General features: G+C 40.9%; 1 protein-coding gene across 5 annotated transcripts in view; it reads right to left on the bottom strand.

Annotated features, from left to right (window-relative positions):
- LOC142495989 (uncharacterized) overlaps positions 1 to 27,409 on the bottom strand; it is a 209,327-nt gene that overhangs the window by 153,759 nt on the left and 28,159 nt on the right. For 3 of the 5 annotated variants that reach the window (XR_012801884.1, XM_075602188.1, XM_075602213.1), the window contains exons 2-3: positions 15,153 to 15,237; positions 829 to 3,381 (exon numbers count right to left, since the gene is read on the bottom strand). Coding sequence is in view for 4 of the 5 variants with exons in the window: in XM_075602188.1 (XP_075458303.1) it covers positions 829 to 3,205 (2,377 nt within the window). In the remaining variant the exon portion in view is untranslated. Of the gene's footprint in view, positions 1 to 828; positions 3,382 to 4,237; positions 4,303 to 5,958; positions 6,108 to 15,152; positions 15,238 to 27,409 lie in introns of those variants that run through there. The other 2 variants (XM_075602205.1, XM_075602197.1) reach the window with 2 other exon arrangements.

Raw genomic sequence — 27,409 nt, 5'->3', positions numbered from 1 at the left:
CTCTCTCAATGTGCCATTGGGCCTTTGGATTGATTTTGTAAAGGATTTAAATTGTTGTACAGTATCTTTTTGGGCTATCGAGTCTTGGATTCATTTTATGCATTTTTTTTTATGGTTGTGCATCTGCCCTTTTTTATATTGGTTCCAGGGATCTACAGCCCTGAAGATGAGGATAGGCTTCATCAGTGATGGGGTAAATTACATTTTCTTACAGTTTCTCATTGAGTGCCAATGTGTCTATCTAGGCTCCCTTAAGGGAGCCACAGTTACAATCAATGGGTTTATATTTAAAATATTTTTTTTATTGTATTATTAATGTTAATGTGTCATTTTTTTAAATTACTTTAATATTTGTGAAGTTATGCTGACAAAAGCCCTATTAGCCACATAGGGTAGGTAGATAGCAAAGGGGGAGGAAGGAGTATAGATTTATTTGTGTATTATACCTGCGCATTATAATGGTCATTATATACATCGACAAGATAGAGAAAATGAGTCAGGTGACGATTGGCATATAAATTACAACATTTGTGATATTGATTAATTTTGGTGTCAGTCCTCATATTTTTATCGGATGGGCTACAAAATGCACAATTTTTTGGGTTACTACAGTACGTTGATCACTTGCACAATAAAAATAACCTTTTGTTGCCTTTTATAATATTTTTGGGGGGCTATCAGAGTTGTATGACTCTATGCCATTGTGTTCGACACTAATATAATTTGATCTTATAAATAATCTTTTCTCAGTTATTGGATCTGTGTTTCACCTTTCATCAATATCTCTATAACATTTGAATACCAAAAATAAGTTCAAGTATCTCTCACCTTTTTTACTGGTCTTCTTCTTTGGAGTTTCTGCCTTCTGAAAAGGCCCTTCTTTTTCATCAGCATTTTTAGGATAATTTTCTTCAGAATCAGATTTGACAAAGCAGGAAATCTGACATGCCACTGATTCAAGAGAGGTTCCAGGAATAGCACTGTCAGAACTATTTCTTGCTGATTTATCATCTACATGGAATGTGCTAAATGTATCATTAGCGTCCTCTAATTGAAGACATATGTCCTCCTTTATGTCTTTGATACATGTGTCTCCAGATACATTGCATTTGTTTTCCATTGATAAAAAAGAGTCAAACATTTCACTCATCTGGGATGAATTATCTTTAAGTGTAAATGAGATTTGGTCCTCAAAAGAACTGTACAGTTTGTTTTCTAGATCTGGTTCATCAACATCTGATACAGGAGTCAACAGCGAGTCTCTATGTATAATGCAAGACAGCTTGGAATCTTCTTGTAAGTCTCTAGGTGCCTTACAAGCAGTGGACTCACTGACAGCTCGGCTTTCCCCTTGAATTATTAGTCTTTGCTCTTGGTCTCCTGTTACTACAGTAACTACTGATCCCCTACGCTTTCTAGTTATTTCAAGTTCAGTGGTACTCGAATGACCCGCTTCTCTTATCTGTGATTCTGAGTGTTGAAAATGCTTTGTAGGTATACTACTACTGTTGCTTTTCTCAAGGATATATTCCCTTGAGGAACTTCGAGAAGGTGGAATAACTTGAATTAAAAGACATGTGTTGTGTAATTGAGAATAATCATGCACATCCGTGTGATTATCACTGTCTGGCATTTCCTCATCAAAACCACTTTCAACAAATTCAATGTGTTCTTCAGAATGTTTCATTAGATCTTCCTTATCCAGAGGTTTCTCATTAACATCTAACTTATCCAGTGAAAACACAGAGAAAATATCAGCATCTTTTTTCTCTTCATATGACCTGTGGAAATCTGAGCAGTTGGTCAAGAAAAAATCATCAATAATATCTTCTGCTTCGGAATGTGAAACTGTCATTTCATTACCAGATGCCATTGATGTGTATTTAAGTGGCTCTTTAGTGTTACTTACACACTCTAAATAAGATACTGAACGTAATGATCTGCTAAATTCATTGGTAGGCAAACATTTTTCCTTGTCTTCAGTGCTAAACTTTGAGGCAGAGGAATAATCTGGTAGAGCTTTGAAAGTGAGTGGTTGGCTTTCAGTGTCAAAAACGGAATCTCTTATATGGTTAAAAGTTCTAAGTGAATCAACATACATTTGTGGGAATGTTTTCCTTCGTACCACTTTGGAGCTAAACGGATAGTTATTTTTTCTCCAATCATAGTAATCACATGGATTGGATTTTAGTTCATGTTCATTAGAGATATATGAAACTTTATTTAAGATGGCTTTATTTGGCATAATTAGTTCATGTGAGCATTGTTTCCAATTGCTCAGATATGGCAAATAGAGCCTGTCATCTAATTCATCAGTTTTTTTAGCCGTGTAACTATCAGCCTTTACTTGTCTCTGCTCAGTCTCCAACTCAGACCAACAAGATGATATTGATGGTATGAAATATGATTCTTTTGCTGTGTCTTCAAGAAATAAGGCCTCATCTTCTATAATTGTGTTTGCTAAAGCTTCTTTTCCATCTGCAAACTCTTCAGGTGGAGGAATGCTTACATACTGCTCAGGACATATATCATTTGCATACAATTCTTTTCTTTCCTGAAGACTGAAATCAGACACAGGGTATGAGCTGCAAGATCCTTCTGTGGAAGGGTACTCCGTATTATGAGTATTACAACTTCCACATATGTCTTCACATTCCTTTCTTGCTTCATCAACTTCTATGTGGACCATTAAATTCTGGTTAATAGTTTTATAATTCACTTCAATTCCTTCTCCTATGATCTCTATTTTTATCATAGGCATTTCAGAATTTAGCTTTTCTGTTGTCGAGTTGTCTTTATGCTTTCCACTACCATCTCCTACAAAATCCCATATATGACTGACAGGGTGTTGGCATTGTTGATGCTGTGTATCATGGTAACTACGACTCTTCTTAAGAATTTTGTTATTAGTTATTAGAATGTGGGTTCTACTATTTGAAGCTGATCCTTTCTTTAGTTCCAAGTTGAAATGTACATGATCACATTTGACCTCTGCTGTAAATTCCCCACTATCATTAACTTGATCATCTGGATCATGCTGGAGTTCATTTCTTTGCCTCTGTGACATTACAGAATTATCTAGCACTATTATGTTTACAATATTTTCTAACTTATGAGGCGTTGAAGCAGGAACATGAGATATTTTCCTCTCCCAAGATCTTTTTTTATCATCACATTTGTTTTCGGCAATGTTTTCTTCACACATTAGATATTGTCTGTATTTCACTTAAGGATGTAGATGGATGAGTATTAAAATGTCCTTTCCTCTTTTCAGAACCCCTTATTGGGGAATCAGACTCTCTTTTGAATCTACATCTATTTTCTTATTAAATGATTTTGAAAACATTTTCTGGCATCTACAAACGAATGGCAAATATTCATCTATAAAGGAAACAGATAAATATATAAATATTGTTTGCATCATAAAGTGAGTGCTAAATAAAAAGTGATTTAAACCCAACAATAAAAATTGATACTTTGAGTCACATTGAACATGCCATGCACTGGTACAGTACATCAAGTTATTTTGCCTTGTGCGTTGCAGCACAGGGCAAAGTTACACTTTTGGAAGTGGAAGGGAACTAATAAGTGCCTATATCTGTGCAAGCTATTGGTCTGCAGTTTTAAGGGATAGTGCTATCATGTATATTTGCATCATGCATGCGGTCATTTGACTATACTTGAATTTATATTATTTTGTTTTTGATTGTTTGTGTTTGTTGTTGTTCCTCTGGTCAGTGAGTGTCATCGAAGGGTTACATCTGGTTATTTATATACATTCCTCAGATACATATATGAATTCTGCAGCAACTTATGTAGAATAGCTTATACTATACCTAGCACACCCCTGATGCACTTAGGTGCATGTACATCTGTACACATTTTTTTCCTATTTTGCCTTGGGTGTTGCAGCACAGGGCAAAGTTACACTTTTGGAAGTGGTTGTATAGGATTTTGTAAGGAGTTACCCAATGTACATACACTTACCTGTTTCAAGCTGTGCTTTATTTTTGTCTTTTTATGGTCTCGAAAAAAAGTCATTTAGGTGCTCTCATTAATTATCAGCCTCAAATGTACCCAATAGGCTGTTATTCCATAGATTTAATAATGATATATATAGATAGATGATAGATAGATAGATAACAGGAAAAATCAGTGGTAGGACTAGCACAAAAGTGATAATATATGTATAGGTGAATATTAAAGTGAATAATATAAACAATTCTCAAGTACTGACCGTGGAGAATTGAGCCAACAGGATGCAGCTCTAATGAGGATATGCCTATCCTAGATAGTATAAAGAAGAAAAAAAGCGCAATCCTGTATAGCTGTAAAAAATCTTGATAATTTATTAAGCAAGAAAGGTTTGGTTGCTGGACAAACAGATAAAAGCAAACAATAGTGCAATAAAACATATTATATCACAATATATGCAAATACACAACAAGAAATACCATAAAGAGGAGAAAAAATGTAATGTATATCGAATTTTTTTGGGGATATACATTACATTTTTTTCTCCTGTTTATGGTATTTCTTGTTGTGTATTTGCATATATTGTGATATAATATGTTTTATTGCACTATTGTGTTTGCTTTAACACGAAAGCAAGCCTGCAACAGACCCTGAAGTAACAAGTACCTAAATCAGATAATAAAGTGTATATACTGCAGTACAACACTGCTGACGGTGCTGGGGATAATGAATATATATTAATGAAAAAAGAAGGAAAAGTATCCCAACGGAAGCACTCGGGTATACAAAATTAAAACATTTATTAATAACATTACAAAACACTCATAGATTAAAACAATCCACAGCATCCACTGAATGAGAATAAATGAAGCTATCACCTAAATAGTACACTGTTATCAGAGGTTAACTAACAATCTTGGTGAACAATCAAAATAAATACAGTGAACATGATGTGTAGAGGCATGGTACTCAGCCTCCCACCATTATGACCGGCCTGTCTAACACAAAAACCTGATGGAACAGTATAACTCCCTATATATAGCAGAATATATACACATCCCCTTGAAAAAGACCCATCTGTGGGGTCGAAACGTCAGTTATCTGTGATGTCTATGCTGTTAAAGCTAATATAACCTCTTGTTATCTCCCTACTGTGTGCTGTCTCTACTTTATCTGTCCTCGGATGGTAACGTATATTCTATTAATTTTTAAGGGACAGGCACCAAGCCATATTATTATCTATACTAGGAGTGCTGATCTTGCCTTTAATTGTATATATATATATATATATATATATATATATATAAACAAAAAAAAAGACTGCGCCCCTCAGGTATCCGTCTCAACTACCACAATAGTGGTAAGTATATTAAGTGTGATGAACTCATATAAATAGGTTACCAAATAGATATCAGTAGCAATATTCCAGATTATATAAATAACACACAAATAAAAAATAATAATAATAGATTACTAAATTAGTGTGAGCTAATGACTCCAAAAATATGCATGATAAAATTGCAGACAAAAAAAATACAATTAAAAAATAAAAATCAATAAAAAACCATAAAAAAGAAATAATCCTGTTGATATATTATGAATATAGATGATGGCCCAGTAGTCTGGATGTTTGCAAAGAAAGTACCCGGGCGCTATCTCTTTAGGTGCTCATAAAGTATTATAAGTGGATGGAGAAAAAAAGGGATGTAATACAGCCTTAAGATAATGTTCTTAAGATGTCCTCGTGTGACTCGGAACCCCAACAGGATCTATCCAGGACCCTTAATGACAATGGAACACAAGAAAAATGGGGGAGCACAATGTGAGGAAGGGTGAGTAGGTAGTGTGTCTTCTTTGACTGGTGATCAGTGTGGTAAAAACACCTCTATTGAAACATCAGTGTATGTAATAGACTCCGTGAATGGGAGGTGAGCATACAATGGTTTGTGTATGAGGGTGGAAAGATATGAGTAAATAACATACACGGCCTTGTGTAAGTTCTATCCCATCAAGGTTTTTTTAGCTTACGAATCTTCTTTTAGGGTGTTGATCTTCCCTCCGTCTGTTCTTCTTTGCTCGCTGTTTCTTCAATAATCTTCTTTGGAGAAGTTCCTCTGTGATTTTCCTCTCATGAGAATGAAAAGGTGATTAGATCAGGGTATGTAAGTAACAACTGCGGTATAGGAGGGGGTGGTGAGGCAATATATTATTGCAATTTATTGGTATAGTATGTCACTCACACGGGCTAATGTGAGTGTTCTCATATCACGGTATCTTGTTATCTCCCGTATCAAATGTAGGAGCAGGACTTCAGATATTTTATCTATAAGTATCTTGCAATACGATTGCAGATAAAATAGAAAGGTTCGACCTTAAGGTCACCCAATGGTGGTGGTGAGAGGGAATGTGGAATAATATAAATATAACAGAATATTCACACGGGCCAGTGTGAGTACACACTGGTAGAAGTTTCTTTCTGCTTCTATTTTCTGTTTCTTTATCCGCTTCGCTGCTGATGAAAAATGAACTATGGACACTAAGGTCTATGGAGGGTAAAACTTTATTAAAACAAACAGTGATATACAAACTAAATGTGGTGGCACAGATTAAAAAGTGGGGATAAAACAAAAGCAACTGCTTGCTTCTGGGGGAATGCTAAAACACAGGGAGAAGCTCGGTGGTAGGTGGCAGGGGGTCTCTTTCTCCGTGTCCGGATGGAGAGCTGCAACTTCACCTCTTGCCTCTTGCTGTGAACTAAAAAAACTGTCCCAAGTGGAGAGCTACGCGTTTTGCCCGATACAGGGCTTCCTCAGGCTCAATGGATAATGGATGACTGGGTGCTTGTTGTGACGTATTCAGGAGGTCCCGGAGCAAGCAAGCCGGCGCCAGCGGTGATGTCATTCCGGAGCGCAGCCGCTGTGGAGCACAGACCGGGACGCCAACGAAGGAGCAACACAGACGCCAGGCGGGTAAGGGCAGCAGGTTTAGGTTACTTTATGAGTACATGATGGGAGTCTTATACGGCTTTACGTCTTGTCTCTGTTTTCCTTCCTGCAAAACGGGCCCCCTCCTTGGCTGCGTTAGTCTGGTTATATGCTTCCTCGGCATTACTTCTAAAGCTAATTATATTTTATCAGCAGTGGGATCGTTGTTTCATCTTGTCCATATACCTCTCAGGTTGCAAAAGTACTTGTTATACCCAGCGTTATACCTTGTTGAGCACCGGACTTCATGGGGTTCACTCCCCATACTAACTATAGACTTTCACCAGCTCCCACTGAATCCAGTGAGATCTTTCTTTCACGTTACATTAATTTATTCAGATGGAAACACCGCTGAATAACCACTGATGCTTTTTCATTGGGCGATAGCGGTTACATCTATGCTTCATTCTAGTCACAGACTGAATCTTTATGGCAGCTGCTTTCATAACAAGGAATCTGGTTCGGACCACATGGGCACGGTAGAATGACTGGATCAGAATTGCACTTCTTCTTCGTCGTAATCTGCTTCTTTTCTCCAGCATCTTGTGGAAAGCAAACTGAAGCACTGAGACAGCATAGTGAATACGCTTATATGAACTCACAGCTTGCTTGTTAGAATGCAGGCTCTATTCCTGTAGTGTCTTTGTTGCTGAACCCTTCTAACATTTGACTGCAGAACAATCACACATTTTTTCAGATATTCATATTTCCTCCTTTGTCATTGCATTGTCCAAATTGACTGAAGAATGAAGGCTGCTTTAGTCCAGCGACAAACTGACACATTTTCATCCCTCTATAGGCGGCCTGTATGGTGATAGCTGCGGAGTGTTTGCGCAGATAACACTGTCTCTCCAACCTTCCTTGGATACGTGCTCTGTGGTATCTCTGAATTGTTAGGATGCTTCTATTTTTTCTTTCAGTCTTCTCTGATTTTAGAAAGTTCTAACTGGAAACATAGGGAGTTACCTCTTTCATTTTCCAAGGTGCCCTCTGCTTCTTCCAGTGCCAATTGCATCCTTGACTTTTCTTTTACCAAAGGTCTCTTCTCCTCTTCAAATTCATGGAGGCTCTTATCTCCTTCACTAACTCAGACAGAGAGATTCTTTCACTCTTGGGTTACAGTTTAAAACCTCTATTTAACCCTTGGAAGATCTCTCTCATTGAACGTAGTTCTGTGTTGAAGAGGCAACTCCTCTCCTTAGAGGCTTCTAGCGCTGTACCAACTTGATCAATGAAACTCTGGTCTTGGGCAGAATCAGCGTATGCCTTCTCCAGGTTACTTGACAAGATCACCCTGTCACGCTCCAACTGATCCTTTTCTTTCTCGTGGAGTACACACTTAGCAATTGCTGTGGACTGACATTTTTGTAGTGCAGCTGGCTTATTGCTCTTTATCAAGTCGTCCATAGAGGCAATCAATCTCATTCCATGCAGATTGAAGTGCTTGAGTTAAGTCATCTTTACCTTGGTTAAAGGCATCCTTTTTCTTTTCTACTACCCCTGGAACAATTCTGTGATTTGCCTTAGGCTGCAGCATTCTCTGTTCCTTTCTAAGGCTGCGTCCCCGCTAGCGCTGAGCTCGCTGAGCTTGCATATATATGCAATATATATGCAAGTCCCTGTTCATGTGATGCGCACCCGCATATGCGCGGGCACACATGCTCACCGGCGCTCGGCGCTTAGGTAAACAAATTTGATCAACTTTCTTGCGCGCTCAGCTTCCCCTGCAGCATCCCCCCGCAAAAGGGCTTGCGAAAATTTAAAGGACACATGGTGCTCATGCTTGGAGAGCTCTCCAAGCATGAGCATGCTCAGCGCCAGCGGGGACAAAGCCTAATGCTGGCTTTCCTAGGGTTACAGGGTCATCCTTAATTCCTTCTGCAGTTTCCACTATAATTGAACAGCCACCCTTCTTTTTCTTTCTCTTTGCCTTGAGAAACTCTGAAGAATCTGTGATACTGTGTTCACATTTATTGCTCAAGACCGTTTTCAAAGTGGGAGCCATAGCTTCAGACATGGGGAACCCAAATTTCCCAAGAAAACCAGTAAAGAGGAAATGTTCTTTAAAGCAGAAGCATAGGAATGAACAACAGAAATAGAAATAAACTTGGAGACAAAAAGATAGGAAAGCTGACTTTTAGATTTGATACCGTAGCATAAGTGATATTGTTGCAGGGGAAACCATACACAGAGAAACTTGAAGTTACATCTGATCTTTTACAATCAAGCATGGGAAGATCACAGATAACAGGAAAATCACAGAAAACAAAAAACAATTGGAGTACTCTTGTCTTTTGAAATGGAACCCTGTGAAACAGCAGTATATAGCAAGCAAAGAAATCAAAGTAACGCAAGTCTGTTTTTAGAAATGAAAGTCTGAGAGTCTGAAGTAGTGACACCAGGTACGGCAGGGAAATACAAGCTGATTTTTGAAAAAGGAAATACAGTATGGAGGATCAGCAGGGGATAAAACCAGGCACTGCAAAAACATCAAAGAAAAGTGCACTGGTCTCTACAGCAACAGTTCTATCCTTAGAAAAAAAACATTTTTGAATGCAATAAGTCTTCCCTATCTGTATAGGGGTGCAGTGGAGGATTTGCTTTAGGAAATTAAAAAAATATTTTCAACTGCAATTCCCAGAAAAAATAAAACAGGAATCTCTTCTCAGGATATAACAAACACTGCAGAAAAACTTGAAGCAAACACTTTGGAAATTGAAGATTCCTAAAACACCAAGAGAGTACTTATTTTCAACCCAAAACAAGCGGGAGGGGTCTGCTGAAGCATGCAGGTGATGAATCTGTTCCAGCGAGGTCCAGAAGTGGCCGTTTCCGTCACAGGGTAGACTCCTGGAGTGGGTAGGACCTCGGTGGCCGGAACATCATGGAGCGTTGTCACGATGGATACAACTATATCAACACATTTATATTTTGGGTTTAGATTGGGCATACAAATTGAGCAAAATAAATTGTCATTTATTTCCTTGATAGACAGACACACGGCAACCTTAGAATACACTTAATAAAAACACTTACTGAACAGAGAACGGGATAGAATGTCCAGAAATAAAACAAAGCCCCAGAATATTGTCTCTTTAACATGCAGTCCTGTTGCGAGGGGCGCACGCTGGAAATTCAATATCTCCGTGAAAATGGCAAAGTTCGTTCCGGTCCGTTGGGGTTCGTTAGATAACCCCCAGCACTAACAAAATCCTGAAGCAGAGTTCTGTACTTGGTTCCGTTGAAAATAACTTGTTGCGTTCTGAATTAGTTGGTGCTGCTCTTATCCGCTATTAGAAGCGTGGTGGAAGTCCGCTCACATGGTTAGATGAAAAACGAAAGACAACGGGGATAGCTTGGGCAGCATGTATATAGGGTTTGAGAGCCTATCTCCAACATGCCCACCCAATCCCCCTCGTGGGAATTTTCTCATTCCCCAATCCCCAACTTGCCAACACTTTGCAGAGTGGGCACACTAGAGGGAAAAATAAGACATGTACAGTGCATGGAAAATGAACCCCTTCATCTCCAATGCAAAATAGGGGTAACCAGCCGAGCACACTGCCTTTATTAATGCACTGGCTACCCACAATTTTGTTACAAGTGTGGATAGTTGGGGTCACGGGCTAAGGTCGGTGGCAGGCGGCAAGCAGAATTATCAGGGTCACAGGCAGGGTTCGGTGGCAGGCAGCAAGCAGGATCATCAGGTTTACAGGCAGGGTTCGGTGGCAGGCAGCAAGCAAGGATCGTCGGGGTCCAGGCAGGGGTCGGAAACAATAAGGCAGGAGCAGGGCAGGGGAGCAGGAACTGACTAGGAGCAAGAACTTAGACTAGGGAGCAGGGAGCAGGAAACAAATGGGGACAAGCCAGATTAGTAGCAAGGGCCTTTAATAAGTACAGGACTCCACATGGAACAGAAACAGGAACAGAAGCAGAAGCATGGGCATAAGGAGTCTGGACTCAGAACAAAGGCACGGGAGGAACAGGAAACAGGAAACTATAAGGACAGAGGACAGTAGCACCAAGAGGAGACAGATAGAGAGGAAGTCCAGAGCAGACAGAAAACAGCCGCACACCCAGTGGACAGAGAGAGTGAGATTTAGGACACAATGTCAGGGCTATTTTTCCTAAATGTTACTTTTATGTCTGAAGCACTTCTCCCCTTTATGTATTATTTATTATTGATGATTGTCACATATATTACTGCTGTGAAGCGCTATGTACATTAATGGCGCTTTATAAATAAAGACATACATTCCTGACGGTCTGTTGACTTCGGTCGAAATAAACTTGCTTTATTTAACATCTTGCTTTGTCTGGTGTTTCTGCTATCCTGGTGTTAAGTGTCCTGGTCTCCCGTGACAGTTATAACAAGGCATATTGGTCAGAGCCATAACACATCTTCTGCAATGCCTGCTCTTATAAGGCAATTTGAACACATTAAAGATGCCTTCTCAACTACAGTACTAACAATATAAAATAACCCACTGTCATAGTAAATAGTAAAAACATTAGGAAATTCTTGTTTTCTAGACAGAAATGCTGGATTAATGTATATCAACTGGCTAGCACAACATAAACAGTTAAATAATATTAAAGGAAAGGAAATGTTGTATTTAATGCTATTATTTCAATAATGTCTACAAATTAATTGGTTTTCAATGTGTTATTTGCTCATACGGCAGTAAATGGGTTTAAGGATATTACCTTCAGCTCATTTTCAAGTTGGGCCAATTGTAGGTATTTGTACCTTTAATGTAATAATAATTGTAAGCACTTGCAACCATTGGGAGGCCCAACCTGTGCAAAAAGCCCTTACTACACAGTTAATAAAGTAATATATTTTTACATTATATGATACCAAGGAGTACTGTTCAGAGATCCCGCATTTCATACAAAATGCCTATTGCGTGCATGTAGATCAGTGGTAGGCAACGTGATATACTTCAAAGGGCCACATGTGCAGCCCTTCAAAGCTCAAAAGGGTCACACATTACCCACATATACTGTATATACAGTATGGCGTACAGGCAGAAGGGACGTTGCAGCCATGGGTATGAGCTTCTCGCCTCCTGGCAGATTCTTAATGCATGCACACTGATGATTACGGTCCCATTCTTCTCCTTACACTGAGAATTAGGGATAAACAATGCCATTAGGCAGCATAGGGAGTGGGAAGAAGTTACGATTCATATCAGCAACCTCTCCACTCTCTCTGCACTGGAGAGAGAGGAAAAGTGGACTGCTGAGGTGGTAAAACGATGAGGGCCGCAGGTGAAACCCCCAAGCCACCTGTTGGCCCCTATGATGTAGAGGATTATTTCAGTTATTGAAACTAACTTGCGTTAGTTTTAATCTTGGGAGACCTTACTGCACCGACACACTTTATTCGAGCAAATACCCAGTATGTACCTGGCAGATACCTGGAATGCGCCGCTCCTCACCTCTGACAAGCCCCGTTGCGTTTGCCTTCCCAGCCTGGGTTCATGCCTGGCTGACGGGCGGCTGATCTGTTAAATGATAATGATTAGGATTTAATAGGCTGCAATGCTTCGCGTGTCTACCAGATGGCATAAATTCATGAATTGTAATGCAGTATATATATATATACTGTGCAGTATTGCAGCCAGCGGGAATAAAATGCTTCAATCCCTGCTTGGAAAATACCTCAATGCACTCGGGCAGAAAACAGTCACAAACCTCAATACACCCGGGTATACCCGAATTTGTGGGACTAGCCGAGCTCGAATAAAGTGTGTCGCCAGTGTACACACATAGCTGTTTTGTATATTTAACATTGCGAGCACACAACTGTTTGAACGCATTGGGGGTTGCTGCAAAACTTCAGCAGTAAGAGATAAAATATTTTACATAATGGGAGATGGTGGCTTCAATAAATTATCAAAAAAGGATATCGTGTGATTTAACCTTTGTGCAGCCAGAAGGACCATTGAGCATGAGTGGCAAAATAGTACAGGCCCCTCATGCAGAGAAAAGGTTACAATGAATAGAAAAACAGTATCTTACAATGGAAAATCAGACTAGGGAACAAGATATCTTGTAGTCATTCTAGACACAAACTTATTTCAAATTATGACCACTTGTTATTTGGTCCAACACAATACCCTGTGTGAAAAAAAATTGTGCGAAATATATATATATATATATATAAACAAAAAGAGAAAGCACGCAGCCCATAGCGTAAAAAGCATAAAATGTAATAAAAATATATATACCAGGCATTTGAAAAGTATCACCACCACGGGAACAGCAGGTTGAAACCTCCACAGCAAGATGAGATGAGCGCTGTCAGCTGTTTGTCCAAAAGTTCAGACCTTGTGGATAGGTGATGACAATCAGTATGGAAGTCCTGGGTAGTCAAGTTCTTCCTACCAGTGGGTTCTCATCCGAACCGACACTGGAGCTCCGTGCAGCAGGGGAAGATGTTCGTCACAAACCAGCTGCCCCATAATGATGACGTATCGCCGTCACTGCGTTCCTGACGTGTTTCATCAGATGACTGACTTTATCAAAGGATAAATTAAACTCCACTTAGACCCAAATATAAACAGAAAGGGGCGGGTTGCTAAGCGGCGAATATCCAATAGGAGAAGAGGGACAACCCTGCATATATTATACTTCACTTCCTGTATACAGATTCGCTGATTTAACTAATGAAAAAGAGAAAGTAATGATTAATCAAAATATTAAGAAACAGAAAACAATTAAATAAATGAAAAAATATATATAAAATATAAGATAGGAAACAAATCAATACATGGCACAGATAAAAATGATTATCTATTTACTGAGTGCAGCAGACTAATGCAATGCACTCAATAAACACTTTGCTATATTTACAATGACCAGCCAGCACATCAAGATAATAATAGATGATGTATATACCCCATATTCTTACAAGGATTATAATCCTTTCTCTGTGCCATGTATTGATTTGTCAGTCATCTGACGAAACGCGTCAGGACGCAGCGACGGTGATACGTCATCATTGTGGGGCAGCTGGTTTGTGATGAACATCTTCCCCTGCTGCACAGAGCTCCAGTGTCGGTTCGGATGAGAACCCACTGGTAGGAAGAACTTGACTACCCAGGACTTCCATAATGATTGTCATCACCTATCCACGAGGTATGAACTTTTGGACAAATAGCTGACAGCGCTCATCTCATCTTGCTGTGGAGGTTTCAACCTGCTGTTCCTGTGGTGGTGATACTTTTCAAATGCCTTTTATTATTTGTTGTTTGGAGTGAGCTTGTTTCCCTCCTCCATATATATTTTTCTTAAATTTTACGCTTTTTACGCTATGGGCTGCGCGCTTTCTCTTTTTGTTTTGTAGATTTCTTGGATGTGGTTCTCCATATGAAAACTGCCATACACCCATTTCAAGCGCAGCTATTGGACTGGATCTTATTTTCAAAGGAGTGGATTAGTATCTGTTTCTTTTACATATATTAGCTGTTATTTTCCTTTTTTTACTGTATTTAGATTGATATATACTCATCATTATTTATTATTATCTGCTTATCTCTTGGCGCTACTGTGTTTTTTTGTTTATATATATATATATATATATATATATATATATATATATATATATATATATATATATATACACACACACACACACACACACACATATATATATATATATATATATATATATATATATATATACACACACACACACACACACACACACACACACACATATATATATATATATATATATATATATATATATATATATATATATATATATATATATATATATATATATATATATTGATGCCTGAAAGGTAATTAAGATAACTATTTTCACCTGACTGCACTTTCTGATTCAGTTCCATTTTTTGTCCACACACTATATATTTTTAACACTAGGATATATAAGTAATGGGCTTCTCAATCATCTCATAAACTGGGGGATCAGTCTCCAAGTACCAAAGTGTAAAATTGTTTTATAATTATTCCAGGTAGGGAAGCATAACGTATGTCATATGTCATATAATAGCACTGGCCCTGCAGAGGATAGGATATATTTATTTTCCCAGTCCTTCCTTAATGTATTACTTAAGGAGAGCTTTTCTTCCAGGTTAAATGTTGACATGTTGATGAATTAAAGCATGTACAACAGCTGAAAACCTCAGCTTAAAAGTATATTTTCAAAGTTCTTACATTCTTTGCTGTCTGAGAGCTTTCTGTTCTTGTTTTTTTTTCTTTTTCTGCTCATCTTTTATGTGTAGAAATATCCAGATTTGTCCTGAAATGTAGAAGATAAATGTAATGTTTTCCAAATATATGCATAATCCAAACAAGAACTCACACAATAATTACTGTATATGTATGAGATTGGTAACATCCGGACAAACTAATGCCATTTCTAAAATATGTATATATATGAGAAAGAAAATCTAAAAAAAAACAAAAACCTGGAAGTTCATATGGTAGCAAGTAGCAAAGAAACGTACAGATGGACAATTTAGTAATAATGTTACTGAAAGCCTTAACAACCACATCAGAAAAGTCTGCAGTGGTGTATACTGCAAGGTCTCTGAACCCCCTATAGTTAAAAAAAAAGGAAGGCTGGGCACCTTAACTAGTGGAATCCTCAATTGCTTCTTTGAATTGTGGTCCACACCACATACTGCTGTGACACACTTTATTCGAGCAAATACCCAGTATGTACCTGGCAGATACCTGGAATGTGCCGCTCCTCACCTCAGACAAGCCCCGTTGCGTTTGCCTTCCCAGCCATGGTTCATGCCTGGCTGACGGGCGGCTGATCTGTTAAATGATAATGATTAGGATTTAATAGGCTGCAATGCTTCGCGTGTCTACCAGATGGCATAAATTCATGAATTGTAATGCAGTATATATATATATATACTGTGCAATATTGCAGCCAGCGGGAATAAAATGCTTCAATCCCTGCCTGGAAAATAACGCAATGCACTCGGGCAGAAAACAGTCACAAACCTCAATAAACCCGAGTATACCCGAATTCGTGGGACTAGCCGAGCTCGAATAAAGTGTGTCGCCAGTGTACCTTCCCATGTTTTCCTCCTACACACAAACACAATTGTGGGTAAAATTGGCAACAATCATAATTGTACACATAAATTGGCGGCACCATATAGAGTATACAGATGCAGCGGCCGTTATGCAAACATTTCACAGAGCCGTTTTCGTGTGCTCTGCTGTATTCCATGCGGCTGTCACGCCGCCAATCACACCAGGCACACCTGTGTTTACCACGGTTGATTTGTTTGAATTTAATGGATTCTGATTTCTTTGTGTATCCGCCAGGTGGCAGAAATGAATGAATTGTAATGTGTACAGTAGAATACTGTGCTATTCCGTCAATTTGCAGGTGTTTAAAAAACAGATAAAAACAAGTCTACAGTACCTCAGTGGTCCATTGTGAATCAACCTTGGTCCTTGAAAACGCTGAAGACATTATCAAATTTAGGCGTTTCATAATAAAAACCTCTAAAACACAATGCTGTGGGCTTTTTTCTACATTCTTATCCCTGCACAATTGCTGACTAGACTTGACAACATGTGTAAATCGTACATGTATAAAAAAACCTGACTGAAGTTATGCATTTTTAATATGTTATGTAATTAATGCTGCAACAGATAAGATGGCGACTGTATCAGAAATATATGAATATTTCATTTCAAACTATGATTTTTACAAATTTTCACCTGATGTTCGTGGGTGGAAGCATTTGATAAGGCGAACCTTAACTAACGATTATTGCTTTTTTTTGCATCGCCCTTACTCTCAGAGATAGAGGAGGGAAGTGGTATGTGATCCCACATTTTTACGATCCCACATTTTAACGATTTGTTTGATCATGGCAATTTCATAAGGAGAAAGGTTGGGTTTAATCCATATAAGATTCGTCAATCACAATCCAGCTATGTGCCATCGCCGGCAACAGCGCCAGCACCGGCAACAGCACAGGCTTACAATAACGCTCCGACCGTCAGTGAAAACCTGGTGAACCGCAATGCTTGTTACCTGTCCCCGCCGGAATACCCGCAAGATTACATCCTGATTTCACACCAGATTATACGTACAGGTGCCTGTACCAGCATGCTTACAACCAACATGATTACCAGCTCCAGCAGCTGTCAACTACAAGTGTAGCAGGCCAGCTGTCACCTGTAAACTATAATGCAGTCAGCAGTGGGTCATATACCGGAAATAATAGCATAATTTTTTTTCCCCAGAAAAGAAACTTTGATATCAAGCGGCAAAAGAAAAGGAGGAATTTCGATTGAACTCTAATATGGTTTTTTTAAAACGTTGCTTGCGCATTGTGAATCTGATTTAAAAATCCAAGTAGGCAAAAAATGTAAAGAGACAGTGTAATTTTAATTGATTAGGAGAGAATAATTGTGAGCTGTATACAAATCCTTATACAGTATGATGCTATATTTTCATATTCAATACTTTTTTACATTGTTATCATCACTACTGTTTGATTTTATCAATGACGTTGCATTTTGCAGTATAATTACAGTAGACTTGCATGTGTAATTAATTCTGCTAAGAAACCCCAAAAATAAAAATGTATATCTTTATTCTATATTTATTATTCAATACTTTCAACTTTTTCTTGGCTTGCTCTTCTTTTCATACTGTTTCTGTGAGTGGATTCAAAGACGCACACACATTAGATAAAGACGGACTAATTTAGTTGCAAAAGGCAATTAAGACGTTATCCTTAACTCCCCTGGGCCATGGGAGATTCCTTATTTTTTTTTGCCATTCTTACATTCAGAGTAAAGTGTTTGTCAGAGCTAAAAAAATAGCTCCCAAGAAAAAGTTGGAGCTCAATGAGAGAGCATATGTTAGGTAATCTTTGTAGCTGGAGTTCCTTTGTAGGCATCAATAAATGATATCAGTAACACATATGAGTGTTACCACTCCTCAATCCCCAGTGAAATATAGACATAAGCACTGTATCACAGCATAGAGGGCAACTGGCTAATCCCAATAAACACAATCTTGTTGCATGTTTACTCACAGTTAGTCACTTGAATGAAGAAAAGCAACCGAGGGGAGGAGGAGGGAGAGAGCAATGTCAGCCCCACGATGCCAGACCGCGTTCACAGCTGTTTGGAGGATAGCAGGTAAGCAGTGAATCCTCTTCAATGAGACCCCAGTGGTCACGGGTACAGCTCCGGTTGGTGTTCCGTCTGCGTCCGCTGTCGTTATGCGAGCGTCGTCGTGATGACTGGAACCTCCGGGGAGAACCGCTGTGCGCCGCGTAGCCTTGCCAAAAACTTGAGATCCCTGCTCCATTAGCAAGAAGCAAGGACAGGAACAGGAAATGAAGACATCAGGTGATCTCCAGCTCAGTGTGCATCCAGGCGCATGCTCAGTGGATGAAGGGACAGTGAAAAAAAGCCCAAAGCACAACTTGCCAAAAAGCTGGTTTTTGGCAAGTTGTGCTTCGGACTTTTTTTCACTGTCCCTTCATCCATTCTTACAATCACTTGCTTTTTAATTATACTGTACTGTATACTGTACTGTGTGAGGTGGCATACTGTAATTTTTATTTGGGGTTGGGGAGTTTCAAATGATTCTGATGAACAACTGACTCTGATGAACTGTTCTGATTGATGTTGATGTGCCTGGAGGCTTGTTTCACACACGCATGTGCATGTGTGATAAGTCTTTCTTGGAGATTTGGCGAGAATGACTTTACATTCAATTTGAATTCCAAGTCTGGGGGGGGGGAAAGAGACTTCCCTTTTTTTTTCTCGACATGGGCTTATTGAAGGACTGATTTTAATAAACCATTATGTGAAGCATTTTTTTGATACTTTATCAATTTTTGCCATTCTTACAATCACTTGCTTTTTAATTTTACTGTACTGTATACTGTACTGTATGAGGAGGCATACTGTAATTTTTATTTGGGGGTGGAGGGTTTCAAATGATTCTGATGAATTTAAAGAAGGAACAATTTTAATTATACAGGATAATAAAGGAAAAAGGAATAATACAAAAATACAGTAGGTCGCCTCTAAGACAAGATTGTAAATTTTGAAGTAATCTTCTTTGTTAGGGCTGCATTGCATTCTGTAGTTCTTTTGTCATTGAGAGAGGGGGGATTAGGGTCAAATTACTGACTGTTACTACAGTATGCACACAGTACAATACGTTTGCACACCCCCCCCTTCCTGTAGTGCTTCAGCTCTGGAAAAAAAAAATCATCAGGATTTACATTGTGGGTCCACTTGCTGTACAGATCAAAACTGACATAGTGTTTAAAGATGAACATGGCATATTTGTTGGCTAGACCAGCGCATCCAATCTTGTATTTCTCCCGGATGTGCTGGGGCAGTTCTCTCAAGATGATGTCTGGGAGTGTTACAATCCTGAGTGCTGGAATGGGTGTGCTTCTGGCAGCAGGCAAGGGTAGGTGGTCTGGGAGGATGCTTTCATCCGGTCGTGGCCTTATCGGGGTTGTCATCTCCTGTCGTGGCCTTATCAGGGTTGTCATCTCCTGTTATATCCTTACTGGGGTCGCCATCTCCTCCACCAGAAGGGCATGCATGTATTCTGCAGGTGGAGGGGTTGAGTATGGAGGGTCCCGTTGTGTGCTTGGCGTTGGAAGCATGAAGGTCAAATCCAGAGACATGGGGGGTGGTTGCGGTTCCTCCATGGTAGTATAAGGCACCTCCAGGCCACCCTCCTGCGTCGGACAAACAGGGGAAGGGACTACAAACAAATAATAGAGCCCTGCAAAGTGCCTCTCAATCTTATCCATATGAACACACATGGCACCCATGCACCTATCCATGGTCTCCAGAAGAAGATCAATCTTGCTCTCCATTCGGTCCCTGTATTACTTCATTGAGTTGTCAGGGATTTCAACACAACTTAAATCATTCAGCATGCGGACGAACAAGCTGGATCTGGTGCGAGAAGTGCTGTTTACATCCCGTGGATGGGTGCTGGAGCAGGTGAGCTGGGGCTTTTCGGATGAGCATCGTCGTGGATGGGTGCTGGAGCATGTGAGCTGGGGCTTTTCGGATGAGCATAGTGGTGGATGGGTGGTGGAGCAGGTGAGCTGGGGCTTTCCGGATGAGCATCGTCATGGATGGGTGCTGGAGCAGGTGAGCTGGGGGTTCCCAGCAGAGCATCGGTGGACAAAGAGTCCTCCTCTGTGGCTGCCAGGTCAAATCTTTTGGGCATCCAAAGTGTTTGATCTGAGTATATGCTAGCCATTTTCTTCTTCACATAATAAGAACCAGGATTCTTAGCCTTTGGAGTCTTCATAACGTTTTCTTTATTCTCCTTTGGCTTTGGCTTGGAAACAGCTTCCGCCTTTCACTTTCTCGTGGTCGGCACGGCAGAAGAAAGCAGGTTCCTGCATCCGTAGTATCAAGGTAGATCCATGGATGCAGATGGAAGAATGCACAATACAGTATCTGGACAAGGGTAGGTTCATATAAAGATCAGCGTGTGGTAGGCTATGCAATTTGTGTCACCTTTTATACACTGTGTCCCTATTTGAAATTTGTGGCGGGCATGGACACGAGCTGCGGGTGTTAAATGTGGGCGTACTGTATACTAAACCTGTCGAGCGAGGTCCATTACATTACAGTATAAATTCACCATCACTTTTGTTGATTCAATGCACATTGAATATACACCGAATAGACATCGAATATATATTCCTCTGTGCTTGATTTTTTTTCTAAAGTATGATGCTGAAGAAAAGAATTTCAAAGGATCTCAGCATGAGAATTCAGGATATGTACAAGAAAGGACACAGAATTTTAAAGATCCAATGCTGGTTAGTTGTGCTTTTTGCTAAACCGAGGCCGAGTCAGTTATCATGTCCATGGTAAGACAAAAAGTGTAAAGCGGAGTCCCACAGTCACAACAGAGTAAGTATTTTTGTTTTCTTTACTGTAAGTAATTACACTATTACTGTGTCACGGGAGCTTAGGCAGGGTTATAATACACAGAAATAAACTGGGTTGAATTGAATGCGACTTCGATATAATAAAGAAAGTTTATTCCTTGAAAAAGGTGAACACACAAGATATACGAATAACACACAGAATATGAACACTTACTTAGGGTTTGGGCAATGAAGCAATCAGGATCTGGATTGGCAATTCATTCAGTCATCAGGTAACAATTAGATGTTGTAACGAAGACCCTGGGAATAGGGCTTACACTCGTTTATATGGGGTTTCAGCCCTATCCCTTAACATTGGGTGTCAGGTATTGGTTACCAATTACCTCCACTCAATTACCTTTTGCCAGCTAATGTGGGAAGCCTGTTGGGACATACCCCCAGTTAGCTAACACATGCGCACATTCCCTGACTTGGGGTCTCATTTCTTTAACCCCACACTAAAGGGATGGCTCCTCTCAGTCTGCCAGAGACAGATCTGGACAGGAAAACCTTTGTCTGTAAGTGTGATTTACAACACTTACAGACCACTCAAGCCCTGATTTTCTCCGCCCTAGTGTACACAATCAGGGTGGTGAAGCCTTTGATCAGGGGGCCTGTTGTAGACAAATGGTCGCCCCCTGAACATTACCATATTGCAGATCCAGTATCTTTCACAGGCTTTTATACCAGACCCAAAAGACAGTACATTTCTTAAAATACAAACATATTAAAATAATCCGTTCGGCTGGGCCGAGCGGGTTGGAAATTGCCAGACCCTCATGCCGGATGGGACTCCCCATGGTGGCCAAATTTCAGCTCACTACGAACCACCGGACCAGAGTTACACAAATACAGTTTAAATGCACATTTCACAGGAGGAGGAGCTTAGTGTTTTGAGCCAGTCCAGCCACTGTAACCGCCCGACCGCTGGGAGAGCGTCCTGTACCACTGATGTCATTGATTTGTTAGTCGCGGGTGCTGTTGTCAGTTAGTCTCTCCCTGTGCTGATCAGGCTGGAAGCAGGTTGCAGACGGCATATGTGAGTCATATCACTATCCCACATTTATTGTAAGTGTGGGTAGTTTGTGTTTTTAATCTTTTTATTAAAGTGTAGTACGTATTACAACATCCTGTGTCCTATTCCCTTCACGCATGGGTGTGCTGTATCCAGTGTACCTGCGAGTTTAATCGCCATTCCAAGGGAAGAATCACTGTGTCAGACCACATCGAGGTGAAGACGTGGCACAAGTACAGATTCTCTCCCCTTTACCAACAAGATATCATCTTGTAAGTAGGGTTTCTATGTTCTAGATAGAGGCCTGTGCTTTATCATATTGCGCAATTGGTGTGTCCTCTTGTTTCTGTATATTTCAGAATCACTGTGGAGTTAACCCTAAGGACACCCCTACCCGTCTGGAACTTTCCTGTCATTCCATCTACCTATCCAGAGAAGTCTCTTATCTAAGACTGTCTAATTGGACTACGGTATCTTGGACTTATCACTAGCGCCGGGGACACTTATTTTGTATTTTTATATTTTGTCTAACAGGTTTGGAATCATCTTTTTTATGTAGCTCCCCTTGGCAGCATTGTTTCTACACTTCACTTAAGTGGTTAATATTCACCAATATTCACTTTTGTCTATATCACATTATTTGTAATTGGTGTAGGTCAGCGCTTGTAGTGGGTTAGTTTCATTGTTTGTTTGCTCACATTCCACAGAAGTGGCTTTTCTCTGCCATTGAAGTCAATGGCAGAAACCCAAACTAAACCATTACCCTGACTCCGTCCTGTTGCTCAGGGAGGGTTGGCATTTGCCATGCAGTCATGCCGGAACTATGACTACATAGTGACCAAATACCGGCCCTCTAGTCCTTATAGAACCGGAGTTATGGACTTTGGGTTTTCACTGTTTTGGACTTAGTTGTTTTAAAGCCACGCGGCTTTCTCCGCCATTGCGGGCAATTGTGCTACCCTCGTGGCGAGTGCGACCCTTTCTCATCGCCATTAATTGTCGGACCCAGTTGGGGTCGAGTGAGGGGGTTCCTAGGGTCTAGGGGAAAAAATAATTTTATTCCGGGGTGCCCTAGAACCTAAGTTTCCCACGCCAATTGGACGTGAACTTGACCGAGACCTGATCAAAGCTCTTTTAAGACATTGTTTCCGCTTTTGCGGTTCTGCGGTCTGGCTGGCTGCCAGCCCGTTCCTGGAGGTTGGAGTCGAGGAATCCCCATTGAAATGCATTACTCCATTCACTTTCAATGGGGAACAGCCGCTAATCCTCTCGGGCACCACCTGCAGGTCTTCTGCAATATCGGGCCCAAATCGCCGGAATCTCCATACGGTTACATGGGGCTCCAATGGCGACCTATGGAGAGACTGCAAAATGAAGCCTGAAAGGCGGGTGTCAGGGTCGCCTAGACCTCCTGCCTAGCCATAGCTTCCTTGTCCACTGGGTGTGCTGCTGCCTTCTGTTGGCTCTGGTTTCCTCTGTCTGTCTGTCTTCTTGTTGCTCCTGTCTCTGTCCTTTATAGCTTGCTTCCTGTCTGTTGTTTTTGCCTTTGCTTCAAGTCAGACTCCTACAGTATGCACATGCCTCTGTCTTTGATTCCTGATCTGTTCCTGTACCTGTACCTGTATTTGAGTCTGTTCACAGTAAAAGCCCTAGCTAGTAATCTGGCTTGTCCCTGTTTGTTCCTGCTCCTCCGTCTCAGTCCCTGCTCCCTGTTCTCAGTCCCTGTCCTGCCCCGCCTGTCCTGTTCCAGTCTCCTCGTTGCCAACCTCTGCTTGTTATCTGACTTCGCTACCTGCTGCCTGCCTCGGACCCCTGCTTGTTACCTGACTTCGCTACCTGCTGCCTGCCTCGGACCCCTGCTTGTTACCTGACTTCGCTACCTGCCGCCTGCCTCGGACCCCTGCTTGTGACCCCTACTACGCTCGTGCTGTTCCGGCCACCGAGATCCTACCCGCCACAGGAGTCTCCCGTGACAGCGGGAAAGGGAACAAAGGGCCATAAACACAAAAATAACATCAATCCCTTCCCTCCCGACTGGATCCCAGTGTAGGTGTTGGTGCAAACATTGAGATGGGGAAAATACACATTCATTGGGGAATACACATTTGGTGCTGAAGCAGGGGCATAAACACAGTACTGGGCATCATCACAGTTAACCCTTCGCCTCCCAGGTGAGGGCAGGGGGTGGCCAAATGGGGTGTAACCCCTTTAATACCAGGCCAAGCCCCCTCCCCCGCTACATACTGGTAAATTGCATTTGTGTGTTTTACAGTACTTGTGTCTTTGCAATTATTTTAGAGAAAAAAAACTTGTCCTGTATTACTCTAAAAACATCTTGCATACCAAAATGCATTTGTGTATTTTACAGTACTTATTTCCTTTAATTATTTTAGAGAAATGTTGGGCCTACTGTAACAAATTGTTCTGTTTTCCTTTACAGGAAACAAAAGACAAAAAAAAGCACACAACGCTCATAGTTTAATAAATTTTTGTAAAATATATATAAAAAAGGGTAAGTATTCTGCGTACATCAAATCAAACACAAGCGGGCATTTTATGTATCAAGACATGCGCTACCAACACAAGAAACCGAACCAGTCAGGAGATAGGCAGCTTCTGATCAACCGATGTGGAACTTTGCGGGACAGCTCTCGTCCTCAAGGTAGGTGGCCCCACACAAAAGGGCACAAGGAGTCCTCCTTAGTATCCACATCTTTAGGGGGTCCCATAAGGCAGGAAATCAGTCCTCTCCCAGAAAGCAAACGCAGTACAGCTACCAGGATAGATAAACAGCAACTTAACCATGCGGTGTCACTACCAGCGTGACCCGACTTTGTAATTGTGGAGCAAGCAACCCCCACTTGCTGGAAGTGCTGGTCACAGACACACACGAGCAGTCACGGTACACCAAGTTTCAGTCTGAGGCAATTGGCAAATCTTGTCGGCTAGGGATGACGTCAACAGACGGTAGGCGCTTCTTCCCAGCAGCAATAACAAAAGCCTGTGATATCGACTGCACGGCACGTCTTGGCTGCAGGAGATCAATACACAGGATAGCAGGCAATAAAATCCTTTTTTTGTCTTTTGATGGGACGCAAATCAGGATGGAAATATGGATGTGTAAGGTGTCATGGTAGCTTACAGGGTTATAATATACACCACAATAATTGGGTTGAATTGAATACGTCTGTGATATAATAAAGAGATTTTATTCCTTAAAAGACAGATGGACACACAATATTGGACAAATAACAAACGGAATATATACACTTACTTAGGGAAGGGACAATGAAATAACCAGGATTCAGGTTATCCGTTCATCAGGCATCAGGTATCATTCAGATAGAATAACGAAGACCCTGGGCATAGAGCTTATCATCGGTTTTATGTGATTTGGGCTCTACACCCAAACATTGGGTCTCAGGTATTGGATGACAATTACCTGCACCCAATTGCCTTCTGCCAGCTAACGTGGGAAGCACTTTGGTACCTTCCCCCAGGTAGCTGGCACATGCACAAAATCCTCTAGTCAGAGTCCCATTTCCTGAACCCCACATTAAAAGGTTGGTGTCTCCTAGTCTGCCATTTGGGATTCTGGTCCAGGAAACTCCGACCAGAGGTGTGAAGCACAACACTTAACACAAGTACCCACGTCCTGCTCTTCCCCGCCCTAGAATACTTAATCAGGGTGGGGGAGCCTTTGATCAGTGGACTTATTGTAGACACACTGTCACCCCCTGGCCATTAGCATACCTTATGGGTCAGTAGTGTTTGCGGGCTTTACTGTAAGCATAAAATATAGTGGATTTACAATATTTTATATACATCAAAATATTCCGTTCTTGCCAGACCCTCATGCCGGAGGGGACTCTCCATGGTTGCCAAGTTTCAGCTCGCTGTGACCCACCGAACCGGAGATACAAGTTTGGATTTTAAAACGACATGTTTTACAGATTGCATTTCTCCGCCATTGGAGTCAATGGCAAACCACAATTTAAACAGTTAACCATACTCCGTTCGGTTGATCGGAGAGGGCTGAAAATTGCCATGCAATCATGCCGAAGCTGTGACTGTATGCTGACCAAATCCCAGCCCTCTAGATCTTACCGAACTGGAGATAATGGTTTCAGGTTTTTACACTTTCGCACTTCGCGTTTTAAAACCTAGCGGCTTTTCTCCACCATTTTGGTCAATGGCGGCGACCCTTGTGGCAGCCGCGACCCTTTCCCATGGCCATTGCCCATCAGACCCAGTAAGGGGGTCTCCCTGAGCTAGGGGAAAAAAGAATTGGACCGCTAGCTGTCCCAGGACCACAGTTATAATTTTAATATGTTTGAACTTGTCCGTGGCCGAGTTCCCATGATAATTCAGTGATCCAAGCTTTTCGTTGAAGTTGTAGCTATTTTTGGATACTGCGGTTTGGCAGGCGGCCAACTCCGTTCTTGGAGAGCGGACTCGAGGTTTCACCATTGAAATGCATTACGCCATTCATTTAAATGTAGAAGCTCCGCTCATCCTCTCGGGCGCCATCTGCTTGTCTTTCTCGATATAGGGCCAAAAACCTTGAAATCTCCATAGACTTCTATGGAGCTCCAATGGCGACCTATGGGACAGGCTGCAAATGGAGATTGAAAAGGCGGAAAGGGGAACAAAGGGCCATAAACATACAAACACAGTTAACCCTTACAAAACACATGTAATCAGTGAAATACATTTTGGTATTGAGGCAGGGGCATAAAAACACACTTACCATTATTATTGTAAACCCCTCGCCTCCCACACGAGGGTAGGGGTGGCCAGCTGGGGTGTAACCCCTTTATTACGGGCCAGCCCCACTTCCCTCATCACATAAGGTAAGTGCCTTACTGTAACAAAGTACAGTACTGTATATTGCATATAGTACTAAATAAACTAAGGTATACAGTAGTAATACCCCCACAAATGCTTTATGGTACTGTACAGTATACAGTAGTAATAAAGTACAGTCTAACTACAGCACAGCACTCCGCATACAGTACTATTGCAATATACTGAAGAGTAGGTAAAAGTGTTTTTACCGTACCTGTAAAATTATTCCTTGTCATTACAGAGCGTATCCTATGATAAGGGACGCCAACAAATTCAAAAAAGTGGACACGGCACGGGCATGGATGGAAAGTGACAAGACTTTTCAGGGTGTCATCTTTACTGGCGAGACAACTGTAGCTCTTGAGAGATTTGCCACTTTTGTATTCCACAAAAAAGGATGCCTATCTCTGAAGCCGCGTCCCAAGCTCCCAGTGAAGATGCTTGTTTGGGGTGCAATCTCTAGACGTGGACCAGGATGCATCATCATCTTTGATGGTAAAATAATGCACACAGTCACATGCTGTGGTCTTATGCACTGTACAACTGTAGTGTACATTATTCCTACCCTAATGTTACATTTTTATTTTCTTGTTCCAGGAATCAAGGATAAAGTATTTTTCCAAGAGAAAATTGGC

The sequence above is a fragment of the Ascaphus truei genome, chromosome 1 (assembly GCF_040206685.1).
Source record: "Ascaphus truei isolate aAscTru1 chromosome 1, aAscTru1.hap1, whole genome shotgun sequence".
NCBI lineage: Eukaryota > Metazoa > Chordata > Amphibia > Anura > Ascaphidae > Ascaphus > Ascaphus truei.
This window is presented reverse-complemented; position numbering and strand designations above follow the sequence as displayed.